We start from the raw sequence: 25,340 nt of genomic DNA, 5'->3' as shown, positions 1-25,340 counted from the left end.
TACTCGAACGAGCATCAAGCTCGGAAGAGTACGTTCGCTCAACTCTAATAAGCAGTTATCTCCTCCCTGTGGTGGCCATGTGCAGTCAATATTATACAATTTAGCTAGTCAGAACACAGGCTACCCTTATACAGACATACTATGATATTAATCAGCAAAAGATTTTATACCTAATAAAGGAATGGTGGACTTTAACCCCTTAATGATGCTGTGATATAGAGACTGTTAGGCCGTCAGCCATTTTGTTCTCTGTTTCAGGCTCCCTCCAATTTCCTCACCCCTGCCTGCTGGATGTTGCCTTTAGAAAGATAATTGTATTACCTCACCTTAGCTGTGATGTAAGTAAAGGCCCATTTAGACGTGACGAATGTCGGGCAAACAATACCCGACACTCGCCCCTGCACATACTCGCTCTTGTGCTGCTGCACGGGAGTGAGTATCGCTGGCTCACAGCAGGGGCGGACGGAGATTTCACTCCTCCCTCTTCTCTACCCCTCTCCATTGACTTAACATAGCGGCTGTTCAGTACTGAACTGCTGCTATTTACACTGAACAATCAGCAACCAACTCATCGTCCATCATTTATGCTGCATAAACCAAAATATGCAGAGAAGATTATAAGCTGCACTTGTGGCAACATATATTGATGCAGAAGAAAATCCAGCTCTTTATTCATGCATTACAGACAGTGGCGACATTTCGACCTATAAACAGGTCTTTGACAAAGACCTGTTTATAGGTTGAAATATCGCCACTGTTTGTAATGGAGGAATAAAGATCTGAATTGTCTCCTGCACCAATATATGCTGCCGCAGGCCTTGTTCTTCTGGTTTATGCTGCATAAACGATGGAGGATGAGCTGAACGATGATCGTTCAGTGTAAATAGCAGCTGTTCAGTATTGAACAGCAGCTATGTTAAGTCAATGGAGAGGGAGGGGGGAGTACGAGGAGTGAAATCTCCTCCTGCCTCCCCACCCCGCTGCTGGCCGCTCTGTGAGCGAGCCAGCAAAACTAGCTCCCATGCAACAGCGGAGATGAGTGTTAGGCATCGTTTGTCAGACATTCATCCTGTCTAAATGGGCCTTAAGCCACATTCTCCTCAGGTCTTCTGACTTCAAATGTCTGCTTAGTCAGAATTAGCATGAGGAAGTTGTATTGTTTGAATTATTTGCCCGTTAATGCAGTTTCAGGAAGCTCATTCATCTACAGCTGAGTTTCCCAGCCGTATGGGCACCGTTAGTTAAATACAGGGGAAATTTGTTAATAAAGATTATTGGACGTATAAAGGTGCCAGTCCAATATGAATTATATTTTCAGAATCGGGTGGGCCAGCGGAACAAAGTGCATCCACACCTGTTGCAGTATGAGCTCAGCCTCACTGTCTGATTACCTGAAAGAGAGGAACATCTTGTGCCAAGAATTTAGCCAGGTTAACATCTAGTAGCGCTCGCAGAAGAAGCACGCTCTCATCCTCCTCTGGATACTTAAGCTTCAGGTTGCCAGCAGCTGTGAGGACAGACTTCACGGCACGCATCCCGTAGTCATAGTGGTGTTGAGATGACAGCTGTTCTGAACACAGTCGGTAAGTGGCAACAATCTTCTGAGCCAGGCTGAAAAAAAAGAAAAATTTGGCAGCTCAACCAAACATGCAGTAAAACTCATCGGGCTTATTGTTCCTGATCACAGCAATTAATAACCTTGTGAATTAGATTGTAAAGTGATTCATTGTGATATACAGTAATAGTTCAACTTTCAACATGTAGAGGCTCATTAAGACAAAGTGACTTTTTAGTCCAATACGAACAATGCCAAGCAATTGAAACAATAGATCATGACGATTGTTTATTAATGGGCTGTAGTAATGAATAATTAACATACCCATGCTGTGATAATAGAACAAAAGTAAGCAGTTAAAAAGGAGCTGTCAGCTCTCCTGACATGTCTGCTTTAGTAAATACTTGTATTCCCCATAAAATAACTATAGTGGAACATTTTTTCTTAGAACTGCAGCATCTGAGGAGCGGGCCCACAGCGGAGGAGATGGCAGGTAGATAAGGGCCTTGTCACGGTGGCGCTACCATCTCCTCTCCTGGAGGTAGCTCGGGACCTGTCCAAGTTGCTGCTGGGGGAGGTCACAGGGAAAGTGTAACGGGAGGTTACCTGAAATCTTCTTGTCACTCGTGACGCCACCATTCAGTCCTCTGCGGTGAATCTCAGTGAAACAAATAACTAAGTCCACACACAGAGATACTTTCTGGACAAACTGTGAAAGGTCGGTAATGTCCGTTTACTGCAACTTAAGAGACGTTTAAACGTACAACAATTGTCAGGCCCAAAGTACACTTCTAGAAGGTGGTGTGACAGAGAGGGCTTCTCGATGTAATCCAAACAATCCACAGTCCTAGTTATGTGTGTGATCCCGCTCCCTGCATCTCTCTCTCTCTCTAACTCTCTGCTAGTTAACACTCACGCTTCTGGTGCCTTTCTCTCTCAAGCAGTGGTCCTTCTTTCTCTTTCTCAGTACTTAGTGGTAGCACCGGCACATCCTGGGTAGAGTAGGTCCAGGGAGAACAGAAGGGTATCACTCAGCTTCTTCCATTCTTCACACACAGACCGAGCAAGATCCGTGGGGTTCACTCGCTTGCAGTCCGACTCAAACTAGTGACGTCTCCTCACTCTTTACCTCTCTCACTCTTTGCAAGAACTCACTTGCGCTGCACCTTGCAAACACATATATAGATGACACAGTCACATGATTTACAACAAGATACATTTTCCAGACATAACCCAGATATTAACTCATTCAGTGCTGCAGAGATGCAATACACATACCAAATGTACACTACAATTAAGACACTGACAGGACAATGGCACGAGGCAGACATTTAACATTATGAAGGGGCCCCGCTAACTCTGGGCCACTACAGAACTCCTTATTTTGCTGTTCCACTGTTGTTCCTCTTGAAAAGATAGAAATCTCTGAATAAATTGACAAAAGAATATTACCATTCTGCTTGTCAATTTATTCATACATTACCAAGTGAAATAACAGAGGTAGCATGGTGTGGTGGCTCAGTGATTAGCACTATTGCCTTGCTGTGCTGGGTCCTGGATTTGAATCAGATTAAGGGGAACATCTATATGGAGCTTGTGTGTTTTTTACATGTTTACATGGGTTTCCAGACCAGAGTTAACTTTTAGCACCTATCCATGGGATAGGTGATAAAAGTCTGATTGGTGTGCTCTTACTGCTGAGACCCGCATCGATTCCGAGAATGGTGGTCCCATGTCCCCTTTCCCTCACTGTGGGCTTACTGCACTCCCCGCAGTGAGAAGCAAACTGAATAGAGAGCTGGTCATGCATGTGTGTTGCTGCTCCATTAATTTTCAATGGGACTGCTAGAGATAGCCCAGTATTTCGAGCTATTTCCATCAGCCCCATTGAAATGAATGAAGCTAGGGCCATGCACAGGCAGACATTGCTCCATTCCAAGTGAGATTATTGCGGGTAAAAGAAGGATCCCTGGGAGAGAAGTGGGATATGGTCCCCCATTCTTGGGAACAGTGGAGATCTCAGCAGTGAGACCTATGAATAGGTGTTAAAAGTTAAATTCTGGTAAAACAATTGTCCCCTGTGTGAATGTGTCTATGCTAAGGAGTTCAGATTGTACACCTCATAGTGGACAGAGAATGATGAAAATATGTATACGGCGCTGTGGAATATGTTGGCGCTATATAAGCAAGAGAAATTACAGCACGGCAAAAACACTGGATTTTTACTTTAGTAATGTTGATATATGGTGCCCTTTCAACATCATAATGCCTGTGGTGTCTCCAACGTGTTGGACGTGTGGGAGGGACCATACCCTCCTACATATATTTTGGGACTGCCCAGTGATGGCAGGTTTTTGGTCTGAGGTCTGGCATATTATTTCCAGATTTATGGACTTTGTCTTACCCAAATAACCTGCACTATTTTTGCTACATTTTTCAAATTTTTCACCCCACTGTCGACCAATAAACATGCCGTGGGCTGCCACCTCATAAACGCTGCCCATACATGTATACCGCTGCTATGGTGACAGACTTCTCCACCCTCTTATCTTGATGTGGTTCAAAAAAATACAGGAGATCATGAGGATGGAGGATCTTACTGCTTCTAATATAGGTACACATGATAGGTTTCTGAAATCCTGGTATTTTTGGATCTAGCCTCAGGAGTCACTGGAATCTAGAGCCTTTTCATTTGCATCAGTGTTTCCCAACTCTAGTCCGCAAGGATCCCCAACAGGTCATGTTTTCAGGATTTCCTCAGTGTTGCACAGGTGATGCAATTATTGATGGTGCCTCAGACATTGCCATAAGTGATCTTACTAAAGGATATCCTAAATACAAAACCTGTTCGGGGTTCCTGAGGACTGGAGTTGGGAAATACTGATTTACACAATCCTCTAGCTGTAATTTTGCTCTTCGTGTTCAGGCATTCCACCTTTTTGGGATCTTTAACTGGGTCCAGAGACGCTCGCTCTATCGCTTCTCCATCGATCATCTCCCTCCTTTCCTTCCTATTACCTCATGAGCAGCCATCCTTTTTTCCCATAGTTTTCTATTTTTTGTCTTTTGATTATTATGTTGTGCTATTTACCAACTGCTTTCCTGTTCCAATTGTGGCAGTCCTGTTGGGCCGCTTGTCCCTGTTTTGTTTGTTGGCCTAATGCAGAATTGTTCGGTGGCCTATGTACGAACCTTGCTGCTACTTCTCTATTCCGTATGGATTTGAAAATGTGAAATAAATGAAAGAATTAAAAGAAAAAGCAAGAGAAATAAACAGGGGAACGGCACAAGAAGGATTCTAAGGAAATGTGCTCCAGACTCATGGGGAATACAAGTATTTACCAGACATTCTTATGTAGCATACAGAAGACAATTTGCCCAAAATGATCAGAATAATTGAAAACTCAGATTCACAGATTTAATGCATCAACACATTTCTACATAGAAACTCTTTTCAGTCTTGTCAAATCAGGAGCCAGCGCTATTAGTTTATTCTCTCATTTTAAAACTGCTATCTAGGCATTTCCAATAATTTGAGCCTCAAGTCAGCATAACATATATATTTATGATGGATAAATGTATTTATGTGGTGAATCCACTAAATCGTAGCATTTACACATAGAGTCGATGCCTGCTCCTTTTCTATTCTGTTGTTCAAATTATTAACCCTTAATTCACTTGGCAGGGTCAGAAAAGACCCTACCACATCTAGTTCTGTGTATAACTTATGAACCAAGCAATGTGATTCTACGTGCATCCACCTAATCCCAGTTCAACATAGATTGTGAGTGGTGATGCATGCTCGTATGTCTGCTGCTGAAATACATACCTTAAATACCTAGTTGGGGTCATATTTGACCCTACTAGGTGAACTACATTCATTAGGGCCAGGCTCACATGAATAGGTAGGATTCCACACGTGGATATCTACATTCGAAGATCTGCAATCCATCGCAGAAAGCTATAGCATTTAGTCGCAGAAGTTTGCGGAATGCGTGCAATTTTCTGGAGTTACGTGTATGCACAGCATATAATATGCGGGGAAGAAAACTTACAAGCAGGGAATGACAGTAGAATATCGCACAGGCAACCGTCCAGGTGAAAATTCATCTGCGTATATTCATTTATTCTCTCTCTCGGCTTTTCTATGTATTCTCACAGCACGTTACAAATGATTCCGCCGCTCATAAACAATGTTAACTGCGAATGGGCTGTGGAACGCATCCATCCATCGACATCAATGGAGCGTGTCCGTGTTGGATTTCGCTGTAAAATAGAGCATGCTGCGTTTTCCTCCTGCTCACTGAATGCACAATTTGTACCCAAAAGTGTGATGAAAAATTCGAAAATATATGCCTTTCAATGCTCATGTTGTACCACGGATCTTCTGTGAGGATGGCGATCGTGGAATTCACAATTCCATTCCGGTCGTGTGGGACCGGCCTAAGGTTTATAGTTTTCATTATTATTATGTGTTTTATTTTTGTGTTTGATAGCAAATATGCCACATTTCGTAAATGAAGAGCAATAAGATGCATATTACAGATCAAAAGTGAAGACAAACAGCCAGTGTAATAATTAGTTCCTTACAGTGCAAAAAGATAAGACTAAATCTTATAAGTTCCAGTTATTGTCTTAGGTTAGGTGCACAGTAGTCATGAGCACAAATTGCACCCCAGAGACTCGGGTGCAAATCACATCGGACAGCGCACAGGCAGCAGTCCGTGTGCTGTCTAATTTACATACAAGCAGCACACTGATATGCACTGACATGTTGTATTTCTCATCCGTGAAATACGATGGCAATAGGACATGCCATGATTTTTTCCGAGGGGGCCATCAGTTCACGTGAAGAAACGTTAATCTGCATGTCCTCATAGGCATGTAATAGATCCCTGCACTGTCCATGGATTAAAATGGACAGCACACGGCCGCAAATATGCTAGTGTGCTGGGAGCCTTAGAAGGCTGTTAGCTTTTTTGTGTAAGTTTTTTACATTTTATTTTTTTCTAGAAAGATATAAGTATTGATGATTTTATGTAATCAGTGTATAATCTGTTTGAATATTTAGTTTTACGATATTAGACCCCAAGTGTAATGCCAGAAAAAAAAAAAAAAAATTGTGATATTTATGCTTTTAAAAAACTACTGTTGATTATGATTTTTTTAAATGTTTGAAAAATAGGATTATATAAAGATTGCAGTGTTTTATTGAAAAATCACAAAAACAAATCACAAATTTACTCAATTTAAAGGGGTTGTCCCGCGGCAGCAAGTGGGTCTATACACTTCTGTATGGCCATAATAATGCACTTTGTAATATACATTGTGCATTAATTATGAGCCATACAGAAGTTATAAAAAGTTTTTTACTTACCTGCTCCGTTGCTAGCGTCCTCGTCTCCATGGTTGCCGACTAATTTTCGCCCTCCGATGGCCAAATTAGCCGCGCTTGCGCAGTCCGGGTCTTCTGCAGTCTTCTATGGAGCCGCTCGTGCCAGAGAGCGGCTCCGTGTAGCTCCGCCCCGTCACGTGCCGATTCCAGCCAATCAGGAGGCTGGAATCGGCAATGGACCGCACAGAAGAGCTGCGGTCCACGGAGACAGAGGATCCCGGCGGCCATCTTCAGCGGTAAGTATTGAAGTCACCGGAGCGCGGGGATTAAGGTAAGCGCTCCGGTAAACTTTCTTTACTTCCCTGCATCGGGGTTGTCTCGCGCCGAACGGGGGGGGGGTTGAAAAAAAAAAAAACCCGTTTCGGCGCGGGACAACCCCTTTAAGGTTACAAACATCATTCACAAGACTGGGGTCTTTCTTACAATCAAACAAAATGAGTTGTGATTGTAAAAGAAACAAAGTGAGCTAAGGGTTAATATCTAAAGGGGCTCCCTAATAATCCTCAAATCAAGCCCAGGGGTCCTCAAAGGACCTTGAAGGATCTCCAAATCAAACCCAAGGTCTCTCAGAGAATCAGAAGAGGGCAATCCCCTGCTGGATCTATTAATCAGAGCAAAGAGTCACTGCAGACAGCAGCTCTCACTCAGATGCACGTAATCCCTCCTTTCATTTGAATGCCTTCATGTAATACTGTAGCCACTGCAGGAGAAATGCATAGTCAGCTGAAGTTTGCCCTAGCAATAAAAGGGCCTGTTGCTTGGATAGCTTCCATACAGAAAAATGTTGTCATGTTGAGACAAACTCTTTAAAGGGGTTGTCTCGTGGCAGCAAGTGGGGTTATGCACTTCTGTATGGCCATATTAATGCACTTTGTAATGTACATCGTGCATTAAATATGAGCCATACAGAAGTTATTCACTTACCTGCTCCGTTGCTAGCGTCCCCGTCGCCATGGATCCGTCTAATTCTGATGTCTTCTTGCTTTTTTAGACGCGCTTGCGCTGTGCGGTCTTCTGCCTGGTGAATGGGGCCGCTCGTGCCGGAGAGCTGGTCCTCGTAGCTCCGCCCCGTCACGCGTGCCGATTCCAGCCAATCAGGAGGCTGGAATCGGCAATGGACCGCACAGAGCCCACGGTGCACCATGGGAGAAGACCCGCAGTGCATCGTGGGTGAAGATCCCGGCGGCCATCTTGGTGAAGGAAGAAGAAGGAAGACGTCGCAGAGCGGGGATTCGGGTAAGTAATAAATTTTTTTTTTTTAACACATCCTTTGGGGTTGTCCTGCACCAAACGGGGGGCCTATGGAAAAAAAAAAAACCTGTTTCGGCGCGAGACAACCCCTTTAATAGAGAAATAAGACTAACACACGTAGTTGAGTAAACTGCAGGCACACCATTTACTGTTGAATGTGACAGTCTGCAATTTTATTACACAGTAGAAATTGCATGTACACAGTTTAAGCCTTGATACTGTTAGGTCCACTGTTCAGACTAACTCCTCTTCCCCCGTGTCTGGCAGATGTAGGCGTCACCCGCTCTCTTTGTAACCTGAGCTCCTACTTATGTTCTTCCGGTACTTTTAGGATTAATGATTTCAAGGCTTCCAGCACAGCTGTAGGACCTTTACTAATCACCACCCTATATAGTTGACCTGGGTCTTGCTTTCAGTGCTGTAGTGGTGTTGTGAGTTAAGCTCTCTAAATTTTTGCTTAGCCCCTGCTTCTGCAGTTATCTTGTGATCATTCCGTGCTCTATACTTTATTGTTCTTTTGCCCTTGTATTCTGCTCTCTGTAGTTACTGTGTACCTGCTCCTCTGTTTTACCCTTTTTAGCCTGTTCCTCCTCCTGTTTCTGTACTCCTTCCTGTATAGGTTTGTCTTAGATTGTATAGGCGTTCTGTCAGTCAGCGCCTAGAAGAAGGCCACAGGGTCTTCCTTATCGGGATGCTAGCCCTGCTTATAGGCAGGGTCTTCCCTCTCCCTGTTACTAGCTCAGGGCAAGGAACCTTGCCTAGTTCTCTGGACTGGGTTTCATACATCCGGTATCTTACCTCTGTACAGCAGAGTCAGCTGTTAACCATGCTGGACTGGGTCATTACCTATAGGGTAGGTTGACACAGTGGTTCCATATCCACAGTCATTACAGATACACTGATAAACAAGCCATGGAGAGGTAGAATCTGAGATAAGGGAGAGCTGTAGAGAGACTGATGAGGAATGAAACAAAACTCCTACCATCCGACTAATAGTAAATTGCCCAACATAAAACACAAGCTAAGATTCTCCAGTTTTCACTCTGTGGGATCCTCTGAAGATTCTGGGATCTTTGTATATTACAAAGTGCATTAATATGGCCATACAGAAGTGTATAACCCCACTTGCTGCCGCGAGACAACCCCTTTAAGACCTTTTAAATCAGACACTGGCGTCACATTCACCTAATTCCATTAGTCGTCCATATCCTGTTGTCCTGTACCTTCATCTGTGCACAAGATTACATAGAGCGCGCTGCACCCATTGCGACCATGACACAGTTCCTCAGCCACCCCTTAGAAGCTGCTCAGAGAGTGCAGACCTCTTCTCGCTTGTCATACGTTGCACAAGGTAATGGGCAGATTGGATGTTGGTGAAACAAGCATTCGGCTATCTTATGTGTATGGTCAGCTTTAAAGGGATTATCCAGGTTTTAAAAATTGATGGCATACCCTTAGGATAGGTCATCAATATCTGATAAGTAGGGGTTTGCTGCTAGGGACTGACACTGTTTAGCTGATTGAAGAGGCCACAGTATTCATCCGAGTGCTATAATCACTTCAATCTTCCCATCTGATTGTGACTTTGTCAGTGCTTAAAATGCAGTATTTTTATAGGCACCATTCTGAGTAACACCTGGGCAAGAAAAATGAAAAAAAACAACACACATACAGAATGGAAAGAATTGAGCTAAGCAGCAGCACATGTAAAAAAGACTTGGGTATACTAATAGATCATAGACCGAACATGAGTCAACAGTGTGATACAGCAGCAAAAAAGGCAAGCACAATTCTGGGATGTATTAAGAGAAGCATAGAGTCTAGATCATGTGAGGTAATTATCCGCCTCTACTCTTCCATAGTCAGACCTCCTCTGGAATGCTGTGTCCAGTTCTGGGCGCCTCAATGTAAAAAGACATAGACAAACTGGAGAGAGTTCAGAGTAGAGCTACCAGGATGGTGTGCAGTCTGTAAACCATGTTCTATGAGGAACGTTTAAAGGCTCTGGAAATGCTTTGCTTGCAAAAAAGAAGGCTGAGTGGAGACTTAATAGCTGTCTACAAATATCTGAAGGACTATCAGAGTGCAGAGGGATCAGCCCTATTCTCATTTGCACAAGCAAAGACTAGAAGCAATGGGATGAAACTGAAAAGGAGGAGACACAGATTAGATAGTATCCAGTGAGGGAGATCAATGAGTGGAACAGGTTGCCACAGGAGGTGGTGAGTTCTCCTTCAATGGAAGTGTTCAAACAGAGGCTGGGCAGACATCTGTCTGTCATGATTCAGTGAATCCTTCATTGAGCATGGGGTTGGACTCGATGAACTCAGAGGTCCCTTCCAACTCTACCATTCTATGATATGATTCTGTGCGCATTACAGGTTTTTCCCATTGAAGGAACGAGACAAGCCTGCAGTACTCAGAACAGCCATAAAAATATGGCGATTTGAGGATTGACAGGATCAAAATCATTTGTAAATAGTGAAGAGACTGCAGTGCTGCAGCCTCTTCAATTACCTGATTGATAAAGGTCCTAAGAATAGGCCATTAATTTTTAAAGCCTGGATAACCCCTTTAAACAGGCTATAATCTACTATGAGCTTGTATTGGTGATAGTATACCTTTAATGGCACAAACAACTCATCACGTGACTATAAAGATTAAATTAATTAAAAAAAAGAAAAACCTACAGTGTCTAGAAAATTGCAGTAGCTGGAAATCATACACAGGCACCTGCTGCTCAGATGCATCAAATTTCATAAGCATCTTCCATCTCTTTCCCAATCATTCCCCCCAGGTATACACATTATGACCCCGCTGCTTTCTCTTGCTCATAAAAAGGTTTATCTGCATCCAAACACATTTAAGGTTCTTTTACAAACTAAAGCTGCTGAGGCAAACTACAATTTCTCATACGTTTCTACATTTGCAGAATGTGAGTAAAAAGATAATGCTGATACGTATTTCTGGAAGCAGCCGGTGTCATTGCTTAGTGCGTGATGTGACATGCGAGCAACTTCAGAAGACGTATTACATTGCTTAAAGGAGGAGTTCATTTTTCAAAACCAGAACAAATTACTGTGCACAGGGTCATCCACGAACGACTGCCTGTTTACTGTGAATGGAGACAGGTGGCCCACTCCACCTCCATTCACTGCATGATCATTGCTCCTATGGAAAAGCACAGGAGCAATTACTAATGGGACGACTGTCGGGACGCATCTGCGCACAACAATCGTCCCATGTAAAAGGACCCTTACACAGAGATCAATGTAGAAACTTAGCTCCACCCCTGCCCCATCCCCTCCTATCGCAATCAGCCGGAGGGGAGGAAAGATGAGGTGAGCCAGCGAAGGGGAGGGAAGGGGCAACGGCATGGCGGCCTTGGCGTATATGCCCGGGACCCATGACGTTTGAACAGGTTTGAACCCACGCCCGTTCACAAGTTTTTACACCTCACATCATAGTGCATATCGGCCGGACATGAAAACGGCGGCCGATATACGCTCGTGTGGAAGAGCCCGAAGGCTTAGTTAGACAGACATATCGAATGTTGCATTTCATTGCAGCCACTTAGATCAATGACTATCCATGTAAAGACCTCCTTTGCACAGCTTGATCTTCTGGCGTCCATCAACAATGACAATTAACAATATTGCTTGTCTTGCTGTCACATATGGGAGTTTTGCTGGTGTGGGGACAAATGAGTGTTAATACAATCATTAGTCCTCATATAGATTCCTCTCGTTGGCAAAATTAAATGCTAATTATCTAAAACAATAAATAATGGTACTTAACTGTTTGCAGCCTTGGCAAACCAGTGCTGCAGCCCTGCAATTCTCCTGGTCTGTGTTGATAGCAGAAGTCAAAGGCCACAGTGACTTCTGCTGTCAACACAGATCTACATAGATCGTGGCAGGGAAGGGGTTAACAGTGTGGGGGGGGGGGGCGCATCTCTGATGCACCCCCGCTGTTGCAGCGGGAGGTCGGCTATCACTGACATCCGGCTCCTGCTCCGGGATAGCGCGAGATCTGTCACGATCTCGCGCTATCCCTATGACGTAAGGGTACGTCATCTTGCGGGAAGTACCCCGCTCCCATGACGTACCCTTACGTATTGGGGAGGGAAGGGGTTAAGGACCAGGCACTTTTTAGGGATTTTACCCATGTGGTGGTTTTAATGCCCTATTTCTTTCCTTTAGCTACCAAAATTATTTTTATTGTGTTTTTTTTCCGTGACCTATAGGGCTATTTTTTAATATCTTTTTCACTGCCTTTTTTTTTTTCTATTTTTTAGTTTTACTGGCGGGTAAATAGGACCCTGCAGCTCTGCTGTAGCAGGGTATCCCGGCAGCCGACTCGCGTAGTGGAAGTTGTACTTCCACCTTTTAGTACATAGTGCTCATTGAGCGCTGTGTACTAGAAAAAAGAGAAGGCAGAAAGGGTTAAAAAACATTCCTGCCTTCTTCTTTTAGCTGTCACTAACAGCTGATAGTTTGACACACTTCTGATTTATTGCAGGACAGTGACTTTAAACCCCCCTCCGTATTTTTACTATCGGGTGGGTTTAAAGCCCAGGACCCAGTGCTGTAAATTTACAGTGCTTGGTCCTAAGTGGATTAAATAATTTGTATCTCATTTAAAAAAAGTTAATTTTAACTGGGCAACCCCTTTAGCTCTTACGTATTTACAGTGAAATAGGGTCTGGCCATTAAAAGGTAATCTTCCCTTGTACGGTAAGTAAAAAAAAAAACCCTGAAGCTGTAAGGTTCATTTCAAACAGAAGATTAGAGCCAAAAAAGAGAATATGTTAATTCCATTCACTCAACGGATTGCCAGTATAGAGCAATTAAAGTAAATGGTCATACTGTGAAAAGGTCATCTGGTAATAGTATTATACATTTTTAGTGAAAATTAGAACGCTAAGGTCGGGCTCACAGGACAATATTGGAATTGCATATTACGCGGACTCTGTACAACCATGTGATACGCAGTAGATCGTAGGCAATAAATGACATTGCCTCACGCAGTTCCGCTCACATTAGAGTGTCGGAATTGCATGATCCATGAGTGCGAAATAGAATGCAGCATGTTCTATTTTGCCCCGTATAAACATGAGATAAAGGCCATTGTACTCTATTGTCGCGTATATACCCGTAGCAGATATGCAATTACATTGCCTACAGGCTGCCCGTCATCACTAAGTGACCGTGCGGGAAATATTAAAAAAAGAAAACAAGTGTACTGTGTGACTACACGGTCATGCGCAATGCAATTTTGCCACCTGTAGCTGTATGCAGGGTTATTGCTGGGTTCACAGCTGTAGGCCGTGTAATCCAGCCTGAGGGCTCAGTCAGGCGTTTTTTCATGCGATTTGTGCATGCGTCCGGCGATTTTTTAAAACCATTACTTTGCAATGGTATCGGACACATGAGCGCTTTTTATGCGCTCGTCCGATAAATTATAGAACAGAAATCGCAGATCGCGCCTATCTGCGATTCCTGTTCTCTTCTCTATATGCGCTCAATGGGGCCGGCGGCAGCCGCGCCGACCCCATTGAGAACATATAGTAGACAAATCATTCTCCTCTGCCACAGCTGTAACAGCTGTGGCAGAGAAGAATGATGTTTGCCCATTGAATTCAACGGAGCCGGCAATACAGCCGGCTCCATTGAAAGAAATGGGCTGCTAGCGATCGCAGGATGAATTTTCGGGAAGGGCTTAAAAATATAAGCCCTTCTCGGAAATTCATCCAGAAATGTGTAAAAACAAAAAAAAATATATACTCACCTGGTCCCGGCAGACGGAGTTCAGCCGCGGCCGGCCGGCAGTTCTCCTGAACTGCTCTGAGTAGTATTCAGCAGCCGGGGATTTAAAATCCCCACCTGCTGAATGAGCTGCCTCTGATTGGTCACAGCCTCACCAATCAGAGGCAGCTCTCACTTACACCCATTCATGAATTCATGAATGGGTGAGTGAGTGCTGCCTCTGATTGGCTCAGCGCAGGGACCAGAACTGCCGGCCGGCCGCGGCTGAACTCCGTCTGCCGGGACCAGGTGAGTATATATTTTTAAGCCCTTCCCGAAAATTCATCGTGAGATCGCCCGCAGCCCATTGCTTTCAATGGAGCCGGCTGTATTGCCGGCTCCATTGAATTCAATGCACTGGACAGCTCCGGCCCGTTTCTATTGAAACGCAGCTAGAAGCAGTTTTTTCGGGCGATTTTTCGGCCCCGATCACGCGATTTGCGGATGCGCATCCGTCATGCGATCCGCAAATCGCGGGAAAAAACGCCTGTGTGACTAAGGCCTTACTCATCCATTTGTATCACACTCACTCAATGTTTGCTTTATTACAAAGTTTTGTTAAAATGTTCTCCTGATAAGAATTCTGTTCCATAGATTAATAAGAGGATTAACATAAAATGCCATCTCTTCTAATTAGGCATGTAGAAGCTATTGAGACATAATGCAGTGTTCCAAAAATTAGGCTGAATTCACATGAAAGTAAGTATGTTTGCAAGTGTTTTTGAGAAATGGGTAATGCGTATTTATGCACAACTGCGTTTTTTACTGTTCTAATCGCGTGCATTTGCACACACAAAAAAGCACGCAATAACGCTCTCAGCCATTAAAATGGCCAATTAGTTTAATGAGTTCCATAGGTTCTCTTTCAATGTACAATTGCGCAGGAAAACAGAACAGGGTGTGTATTCTTTTGTGCGACCGAAATATGCAAGCAAAATCTGTGCATGTGAACAAACCCATTGTAATCAATGGGTCCTATTTTCAGCGTATTGCACGTTCAAATATACATGCAAATAAGCCCATATAAATCTGAGCCTAAAGGCCCATTTACACGGGCCGATGATCGCTCAAACGACAGTTTGAGTGACAGCTTTGAGCGATCATTTTGCATAAGCTATTAACCCCTTAGTGACCAAGCCTGTTTACGCCTTAATGACCAGGCCAAATTTTGCAAATCTGACACGTGTCACTTTAGCATGGAAAAAGACCAGAAAGGTTTTGCATATCCAAGCGATTCTGACATTGTTTTATCGCCACATGTTGTACTTCATTTAGGTGGAAAAAAAAGACCGATAGAATTTGTGTTTATTTATTAAAAGCGCCAAAATTGGGAAAATTTTGAAAAAATCGTCATTTTTTCACATTTCCAACTGCAATATCTCAAATATGTGCAAACATAATATAGAAATTTTTGCTAAGATTTATATTTCCATCCGTTTACTTTATTTTGGGCACACATTGGAAAAACTTTCGTTTTTTTTTAACCATTTAGGAGACGTACAAATGTAACATTACTTTTCAGCATTTTGAGGAACACTTTGTTTTCCTACACCAATCCAAGATTGGAAAGGCTCATAGGAGTCAAAATGATAGATACCCCCACAAGTGACCCCATTTTAAAAACTACACCCTTTAACGTATTCACTGAGGGGTGTCATGAGTATTTTAACCCCACAGTTTTTTTTTAGGAGTCCATGCAATTTAGAAGAGAAAAACAAAAATTTCATATTTTTGCAAATATGTCATTTTAAAGACAGGACTTTTTTCTATAGTACACATGAAAATTAGGATTTGCACCCCAGAATGGATACCCCTGTTTGTCCCGTGCTCAGAAACATACCCATTGTGGCCCTAATCTTACGTTTGGATGCACAATGGGGCCCAAAATGAAAGGAGCAATCGGTGGCTTTCGGAACAGAAATTTTGCTTGAAGGAGATTTAGGCCCCATTGCCCACTTGTAGAGCCATTGAGTGACCAAAACTATGGAGAACCCCCACAAGTGACCCCATTTTGAAAAGTAGACCCCTTAACGAATTTATCTAGGGGTATAATGACTTTTTTGACTTCACAGTTTTTGAATGAATCTAAGCCAAGCCGAAGGAAAAAAATTACAATTTTCATTTTTTTGGTAATTCTGTCATTTTAAAAGCAGTTTTTTTGTACAGCACATATATGAATGAAGACTTGCACCCCAAAATGGATATCCCTGTTTCTCCCGTGCTCAGAAACATACCCATTGTGGCCCTAATCATATGTCTGGATGCACAATGGGGCCCAAAATGAAAGGAGCAACCGGTGGCTTTCGGAACAGAAATTTTGCTTGAAGGAGATTTAGTCCCCATTGCCCACTTGTAGAGCCCTTGAGTGACCAAAACGATGGAGAACGCCCACAAGTGACCCCATTTTGAAAAGTAGACCCCTTAACGAATTTATCTAGGGGTAGGATGACTTTTTTGACTTCACAGTTTTTGAATGAATCTAAGCCAAGCCGAAGGGAAAAAAATACGATTTTCATTTTTTGGTAATTCTGTCATTTCAAAAGCAGTTTTTTTTGTACCACACATATATGAATGAAGACTTGCACCCCAAAATGGATACCCCTGTTTGTCCTGTGCACAGAAACATACCCATTGTGGCCCTAGTATTACGTCTATATGCACAATGGGGCCCAAAATGAAAGGAGCAACCGGTGGCTTTCGGAACAGAAATTTTGCTTGAAGGAGATTTAGGCCCTATTGCCCACTTGTAGAGCCATTGAGTGACCAAAACGATGGAGAACCCCCACAAGTGACCCCATTTTGAAAAGTAGACCCCCTAACGAATTTATCTAGGGGTATAATGACTTTTTTGACTTCACAGTTTTTGAATGAATCTAAGCCAAGCAGAAGGAAAAAATTACGATTTTCATTTGTTTGGCAATTGTGTCAATTTAAAAACTGTTTTTTTTGGAAAGTGTACATAGGAATGAAGACTTTCGCCCCAAAATGGATACCCCCATTTGTCCCGTGTTCAGAAACATACCCATTGTGGCCCTAATCTACTTAAAGGAAACATAGCTAGGCCTATAATGGAAGGAGCACCCGTTGGATTTCAGGGTACAACGGAATAAATTCCAGTCCCCATTGCCCACATGTAGAGCCATTGAGCGTCCAAAACGATAGAGAACCCCCACAAATGACCCATTTTAAAAACTAGACCCCTTAACAAATTCATCTAGGGGTGTACTGCATATTTTGACCCCAAAGTATTTGAATGAATCTAAGCAAAGCAAAAGGAAAAAATTACGATTTTCATTTGTTTGGCAATTTTGTCAATTTAAAAACTGTTTTTTTTTGTACAGTGTACATAGGAATGAAGACGTTCACCCCAAAATGGATACCCCTGTTTGTCCCCTGTTCAGAAACATACCCATTGTGGCCCTAATCTACTTACAGGACACATGGCTAGGCCCATAATGGAGGGAATGCCCGCTGGATTTCAGGGCAGAACTGAATAAATTCAAGGCCCCATTGCCCACTTATACGGAAAAAAAATTGACTTCCTAAAAATAATTCCCCCCCCACCCCCCCCACCATCCCCATTTTTTGGCATTCCCTAAATATTAGATAAAGGTAATAATATAAATGCGTTTTATGTCCGAAGACAGGGATAATTACGGAGGCTGGTTGGGCTGGGCACATGGGGCAAGAAAACCGGGTATCCCCCCCTCCTCATGTATTTTGGGGGGTATTTCGTAACCTCAGCAGCGGGGATGGGGTGTAGAAAGTGGCGCTGTGAGGCTTTGTAATCTTGCTGCGGTGCAGCGGTCTCACAGAGAAGGCGCTCAACAAGCTGCTCCTGGAACTGCAGGAAGGCGAGCGTTCCCGGGGCTTCTTGTAAATTACGGATTACAGGTAGCGGTCTGAATAACGCCGGGCTCACGTAGCCGTAGGCGGAATCTGCTTGCGGAGGCCCGCAGCGGATCCCAGCTGTGAGCCCGGCTGTGACCCTGCGTACGGTTGCGTAATGTTCTGCGCATAACTGCCTACTCACACAGGCGGTTTTTTGTTTGCATTTCCCGCGCCGTCGCTTAGAGATGACTCGGGTACCCGCAGCCCGTACACAATGTGTTTGCATATGGGCTGCGAGTATATCCGCGGTCATAGAGCACAATGGGCTCTAGGTCGCAGATATTCGTGGTAAAATATAGCATGCTGTGTTCTGTTTCTGCGAGTGGATTACGTAATTCCGACCCGCTAATTGGGGGGAATTGTGTAATCCAATGCATGCGATTGATCCGTGGATTACCGCTGATCAAGCGCATGCAGAACCTGTAATTCCTCTCCGGTCACGCGTGACCGGCCTAATGTTAGTTCGCTACTTTATCACGTGACCGGGGACCGCTCAGCGAGGCCGCCGGTCACTGCTCCAAGCACTCAGCAACCATTGGTCACTGGGAGCAAGGAGATTTAAAATTTCCTGGGCTCCCCGCCTCCTGCGAATGTGTCCGGCATTTTGCCGGCGGGCGCATGCGCAGCAGCCGGAAGGGTCCATGGAGGATAATCGCATCTGGATTTAAATGCGGAAGCCTCCGAGAAGATGTTTCATCTCCCCCCACCGATCGCATCGGTGAGGGGAAATGAAACTGCCACTTTTTAAAGAACTTTTACGTGATCGCCATTATGCATTGGATAACGGCGATCACGTGACCAGTAACCGCATACCGCGGCTCCCCGTGACCTCTCCAGGCTCTTGGCTACCTTTCGTAGCCAGCAGCAGGGAGATTTTATAGTTCTTGGGCAATCTTTCACTTTTGCGCATGCGTCCGCCATCATGCTGACGGGCGCATGCGCCGAAGCTGGGGTAACATCCGCGGATCAACATCCCACCAGGGAACAAATCCGGGACCTTGGGTACGTAATTTCATCCCCCCTTACGGATACGATCCATAAGGGGAGATGAAACTTTAACTTTTTAAACTTTTTTTTACTTTTAACTTTTTTTTTTTTTTTTTACTTTTTAACTTTATATGATCACCGTTATCTGATGGATAACGGTGATCATATGACTGGAAACCGCATACAGCGGTCCCCAGTCATATCTCCCTGCACTCGGCTATCTGTGACAGCCGGGTGCAGAGAGATTTTGAATTTGCCGGGCTCGCCGGCTTCTGCGCATGCGCGCCGCATCGGCACATCGCAGAAGCCAGCGGGGGGTCCAGACACCGGCCGGAGGACATCGGCGGACCTGAGGTGAGTATTTTCACCTCCCCTCATGGATCCGATCCATGAGGGGAGGTGAAACTTTTCTTTTTTTACACTTTTTTAAACTTTTTTGCGATCGCCGCTATCCATTGGATAACGGCGATCGCGGTACCGGGGACCGCTCACCGCAGTCCCCGCTGACATCTCCTGCCTCCCGGCTACCTACAGGAGCCGGGAGCCAGGAGATTTTAAGTCTCCCGCGCCGCCGGGCCTTCTGCGCATGCGGCTGACGTAATGCCGCCAGGCGCGCATGCGCAGAAGGACGGCTACGGCGCCCGGAGCATCGGGACAGCTGGGACTCGTGCGACGGACATCGGTGAGTAATTTCAGCTGCTCCGATGGATCCGATCCATCAGAGCAGCTGAATCTTTAACTTTTATTGCACTTTTATTTACTTTTTTGCGATCGGCGCTATCCATTGCATAGCGCCGATCGCAATGCCGGGGGGGGGCTCCGAACAGCCCGGGATGACAGCTCCATGCTGTCAGCTACCTGCGGACACCGACAGCATGGAGCTGTCACGTCCACAGCCCGAGGGGCCTTATTCTCTGCAGGAAGCATGTTTTTACGTCCTCAGAGAATAAGGCCCACTTCGGGAGGACGTAAAAACACTATGGGCTGGTCGTTAAGGGGTTAAGTAGCTACTCAGCTACTTAATAGCTATTTAGTGTGCAAATGAAGCCTTTGCTTAATGCAGTTAATAACCCAAGGGCCCATATCTGCTTTCAGTTCCTTTGTTCTCCAACGGGACACAATGCTATCTGCACTACCCATGGAGAACTCTTGATAAGGCCGAATAATGATTTTTAGGTTGGCCTGAATTTAACGATCAGCTAGCAGTGCATGAAGGCCACACGTTTAGATGCAACTATGATCACTCAATCGATTTCTTTTTAGCGATTTTTGAGCGATCCTCGCTGCATGTAAATGGGTCTTTAGAGATCACACATGTTTGGCCATGAAAAATCAAAATCGCCCACTCATTATTACTGGTGACTCCTACCACAATGAATATCCAACAACAGAAAGGCCTTCTACCTTGTTCATCCCCCCCTTGAGCAGGTCCCTTGACACTTGTTTGCCAACAGTGTGATGCCATTGCTGATGTTAGGCCATGTATAGGTGCATGGGACCCATGGTAGCCCCCTGCTTTATTTAGTCCTTATAACAGTGTCTTATAATAGTGTCTTATAACAGTGTCTGAGGCATTGGACTAACACATCAGTGTGCTCTTACCTTCTAGAATCCTGGAATCCCATTGAATAAAGGGATATTTCCCCAATGAGTGCATAATCTGGGACCATCATGGCCACTGTTCTGAACAAAGCCTACAAAACAAAATGTATTCAACTGAATTTTCTTATTTTCTCAATATGCAGGGTGAGCACAAAAACAGTCCTTGATTTCCAACAGATAAAGAATGTGAATCAAGGATGGTTTTTGTGCTCACCCTGTACTTTCTATGTAACCTCCAATATATATGTACTATCATCTAAAAAGGTATGTGTCCCTGGGGACCTCCAGCAGAGATAATACTGCTTTACAGAATACAGTTTCTTCCTATAACTTTTCAGAATAAGCGCTCATGCATGTGTACCTGAGGTTAAAGGGGTTGTCCCGCAGAAGCAAATGCAGTTATGCACTTCTGTATGGCCAAATTAATGCACTTTGTAATATACATCGTGCATTAAATATTGGCCATACAGAAGTTATACACTTATCCCCTCCGCTGCTGGCGTCCCCGTCTCCATGGCGACGACTGAAGCCTTCTTCTCTGGTCACCGCAACAGTCGGGTTTGCGCAGGTAAGAATCCTCTTCTGGAGACTCTGGGCTCACGAGCTGCGTCCTGGCTCCTACCCCTTCTCCGCGTCATCGCGTAGCTCCGCCCCCGTCACGTGGTGCCGATCAGCCAATGAGGTGGCTGCTCAGACTGGAGAAGAACATCCACAGTGCACCATGGGAGAAGACCCGCAGTGCACCATGGGAGAAGACCAGCGGTGCACTTTGGGAAATGACGGCGGCCATCTTGGAAGAAGATTTTTATAACTTCATGAAACAGCTTCATGGTGAGTAGAAACGCTCTTAAAAACGATTTACATGGGTAGTTTGTAATGCTTGCTTAACATGGGGGACTGGGGTGTGAAAATTTTTTCGTTTTGGCCGCGGGACAACCCCTTTAATAACTCTATATCTTGTCATTATGTGACTTGTATCCTGCACTTAGCACCAGTGTTCCCTCTGCAGGATCCATCTCCATTTCCAAGTTTTCCCCAAGCTAGCTGCTATGATATCTCCATACATTGCAGTCATAGGAGAGCAGGATATCCTCTTCTCTATCTCTCTGTAGCACACCCTCATAAGTAACAGCATCATGGAGGATATTATGCAGCAAAACTGAGAAGTGCATATGGGAGTCCAGTAGCTGTGACACAACGAACACAAAGCCTGGGTTCTCATGGGACGGAAATCATGCGGCTTGGCTGCACTGAAAAAACACAAGATTCCCACAGGAAAAGCACAGCCTCAAAAGCCACGGCCTTTAGCCGCAGGTTTTGAAGCGGCTTTGCCGCCTGCATCTCTGGTGCGGTCATCTCTCCCTATAGAGAGGAGAGAGGCCGCTGCGGAAATGAAAAAAGAAATAACATGCCGTGCCTTTGTTTCCCATGCAGAATGTCAGTTTCAGTGCGGCTTGGCTGCACCAGATTGGTCGCAGCATGTGGACGAGATTTTTGCTAAATCTCGTCCACTTTGCTGGCTATTCACAGGATTAGGAGCCACAGACGGAATTGCTGTGTGGACAGGGGCGTAACTATAGGGGATGCAGTTGCACCCCGGCCCAGTAGGCTTAGGGGGCCCATAAAGCCCCTCTTTTCCATATAGGGAGCCCAGTACTATGAATAAAGTTGGGGGGCCTGTTGCAGGTTTTGCAATGGGGCCCAAAAGCTTCACGTTACGCCTCTGCGTGCAGACATTCCGTCCTGTGTGAACCCAGCCTTACTATTAGCTGCATAGGCAGATCTGTGTGAGTCTCTTTGTTTCTCCCTCCCTCTACAGAAAATTTTCTCTCCCTTCCATAAAAGTAATTGTGTTTTCTCATAATATGTTTGGAAAAAGATAATTTGGTCTTCAGAGTCATATATGGAAGAACCATCTTTACTTGATAAAGGATCCACTCACTTTGCTGTTCATCCATTTTATTCAAAAGTGTCCTTCAATACTAAGAGTGATTTTTTTTAGTGCAAAAACAACATTTTAGGTAAATAAAGGGATTTACACTTTTGCTAGTTATCACACTGACAGATAAGCACAAGTTTGTTAAAAAGTGTAGTGTCTATTTAATACTAAGATTGGGAGCTGCAGTGGCAAAAAAATGAACTGGCTATGTTCATTCTATTGGAAAAACTCATTATTTAGAGTTTTGAATTTCAGTAGGTATGATTTTTTTTTTATCAGTGTAATACCTCTGCGAGACAAACCATGGTGCTTGAACGCCATCTTGTTTCTCATTCCAATACACACATATTAAGATATTTTGTGTCAGAATAGGACAAACAGAAGAAACAAGGCCAGAAGAAGAAAGCTGCAAATTGCTCACACAAATGTGTAGCCAGACAGTTGACTAAAGATGGACATTGTTTTAGAAATGTATTCGGCTTAGCAAATAGAACTCTTTATCATGTATCACTTTATTTGATCTTCTGTACATATATTTAACTATGTAAACCCTAACTAAACTTAGGAATACTAGTAGATTACCAATTAATGACCTCAGAGAGTTAGTAAACTGCGCATGACTAGAGAACAGGTTTGCCCAGAGATCGACCTCACTGCATGTGCTAAGTGTAATAATCAGTAATAAAGAGGCGTAACAATTTATTTGTGTGCTAAGTGAGGTGACCTTTAGCCATGCTTTCAATGTTTTTGTCTTTATGGATTATTAATACTTTGGCTTGTTAACAAATAAACTGAATCATTTACGATGTACACAAATGCTGTGAGACCTGTGATTCTCCGAGCAGTTCGTACTAACACCGATTTGGTAAACAAGAATATACCTGCAGCGCTCCATTGTGCTGACACCTTGTTAAGAAAAAAAAATGTTGGCTGCATACCTTTAGATTATCTGGAAGCTCAGCACGACCTGCGTAACCAGGATTCATGGTGATGAATACAGAACATGTTGGGTTGAGTGTCAGTTCAGTCCCCTCAAACAAGAATGTTTTCATGTTTCTTGCGATTGCCTGTTGTATACTCAGAATCTGCTGTGCCACCACTGACAATACCTCTACCTAGTTATAGAAAGATATAAGGTATATAGTACATTCGTTCAAATAAAAATTAAATGAGACATGAATGCACTTAACATCACCAACAAATATGTTGCGGAAGAAAAAGTAGCAAAGTCTAGATAAACTGGTTGTCTGTCATCAAGCTGTTGACGGCTTCTAACGGCAACCAGCAGACTTATGAATGTACTTGTAGCTCTGGGCTATAATGCATAACATAATTTAGTATCTGTACAAGTTCAGTAAAGCAACGTATTTACAAAACTTACTCAACTAAAAATTAAGGTTGTTCTAATATTGTTCCATCTCCTAATAAGCATTAGTATGAGTAGGAACACAGTGGGGAATTTATTGTAGGTGTTTTCAGGGACTTTTACTACTAATGATCTATCCTTCGGATAGGTCATCAAGAGTTGATCAGCGGGGGTCTGCTGCTTTGGATCGCCACCAATCAGCTGTTTGCCAGGCAATAAATATGGACAGTGCTGGAAGAAGATAATACTGTCAACATTGCAGCGGCCCAGATTGGTACTGCATGCACAGTACCCACTGAGTTCAGTGGGAGCAGTGCCTGCAGAACTAGCCTGGGCCTCTGCAATAGAGACAGCAATAAAGACTGCAAACATCTCTTCAGTGAGGATCTCGAGAGGCGGACCCTCGACTGATTAACTATTGATGATCTATCCTGAGAATAGGCCATCAATGGTAAAGGTCCCAAACAACCGTTTTAGGACTGGTATTTTACATGTTGGTCCTATTATGATCCTTGGATGTGGACAATGCGGCTAATGCATAAAGAGGCATGTGTCTGTTCATACATTAGGCGCAGCTTGGGCCATCCGAGTTTCTAAACAGAAATCTAGGCCAGCTATCAGCCATAGTAGATTTCTGATATAATTTATGCCTGTTTCTGATGTAAATCATACTTCAATCTGTTGGGCATGAGTACACCATACCTCCTCCTGACAAGCCATGTTAACTTTTTTTTTAAAAGTGGTGTGAGCTGGTGTAGATTCAAGATGTCACAATTGTTTTGTGCAGGCACACCATGCAACAAAAATTGTGACTTTTTCACATCACTTTTACCTTCTGAAATCTTTTCAGAATTGCCAAAAAAGGCAAAAAGTGCTATATTTCCTTTTAAAAATTGATTATATTAAATTTACCTCAATTCTGTTGAATTCATCAAAACACGCCCAGGCTCCAGACTGAGCAAGACCTTTGAAGAATTTACCCATTGCTTTATAGTCAAGGCCATCTGAGCAATTAAACACGACACACTGTACGGGGAATAACAAAATACTTCACTAATATAGTTTAAGGCTGTTTACATTGTTATTAACAACTGCATTACATGTGATGAGGATTATTCCATATTTTTCAATCAATTGAACAGCTACTTGAAAAGAGGTAATTAACTGAATGTTCTTATATTTGACAAAAACTGCTCAAAATGCATAGAAGCTAACCCACATTTTCCTGTGATATCTGATTAAATACAGCACAGAAATTAATGGAACTCATGTATAACTAAGGGTGCGTTCACACGAGCGCATAAACGGTGCGTTTTTGCGCCCAATCGTATAAACGTGACCATCTGAGGCATTGGTTTCCAATGTATTCGTTCGCACGGGCGATTTTACGGCGCGTAAAAACGGCAACCCGAAAAAAACGGAACATATGCGACCGAAATACGCGCCAACGCATATTCGATGGCCGAAAAGATAGTTTGCAAAGTAGGAACAAACGATAATACGCTTTCTAGCTCTGGTCATGATCGCCGAAAAACGTTCTTTCCGGC

At 43.8% G+C, this 25,340-nt stretch overlaps 1 protein-coding gene across 1 annotated transcript in view; it reads right to left on the bottom strand.

The window, feature by feature from the left end:
* The window catches only part of DNAH3 (dynein axonemal heavy chain 3), a 379,066-nt gene that overhangs the window by 120,252 nt on the left and 233,474 nt on the right, over positions 1-25,340 (bottom strand). Inside the window, exons 30-33 of the mRNA XM_066576291.1 lie at positions 24,706-24,819; positions 23,366-23,542; positions 20,489-20,580; positions 1,392-1,611 (exon numbers count right to left, since the gene is read on the bottom strand). Coding sequence (XP_066432388.1) covers positions 1,392-1,611; positions 20,489-20,580; positions 23,366-23,542; positions 24,706-24,819 — 603 coding nt within the window. The remainder of the gene's footprint in view (positions 1-1,391; positions 1,612-20,488; positions 20,581-23,365; positions 23,543-24,705; positions 24,820-25,340) is intronic.

The sequence above is a fragment of the Eleutherodactylus coqui genome, chromosome 8 (assembly GCF_035609145.1).
Source record: "Eleutherodactylus coqui strain aEleCoq1 chromosome 8, aEleCoq1.hap1, whole genome shotgun sequence".
Taxonomy (NCBI): Eukaryota; Metazoa; Chordata; class Amphibia; order Anura; family Eleutherodactylidae; genus Eleutherodactylus; species Eleutherodactylus coqui.
This window is presented reverse-complemented; position numbering and strand designations above follow the sequence as displayed.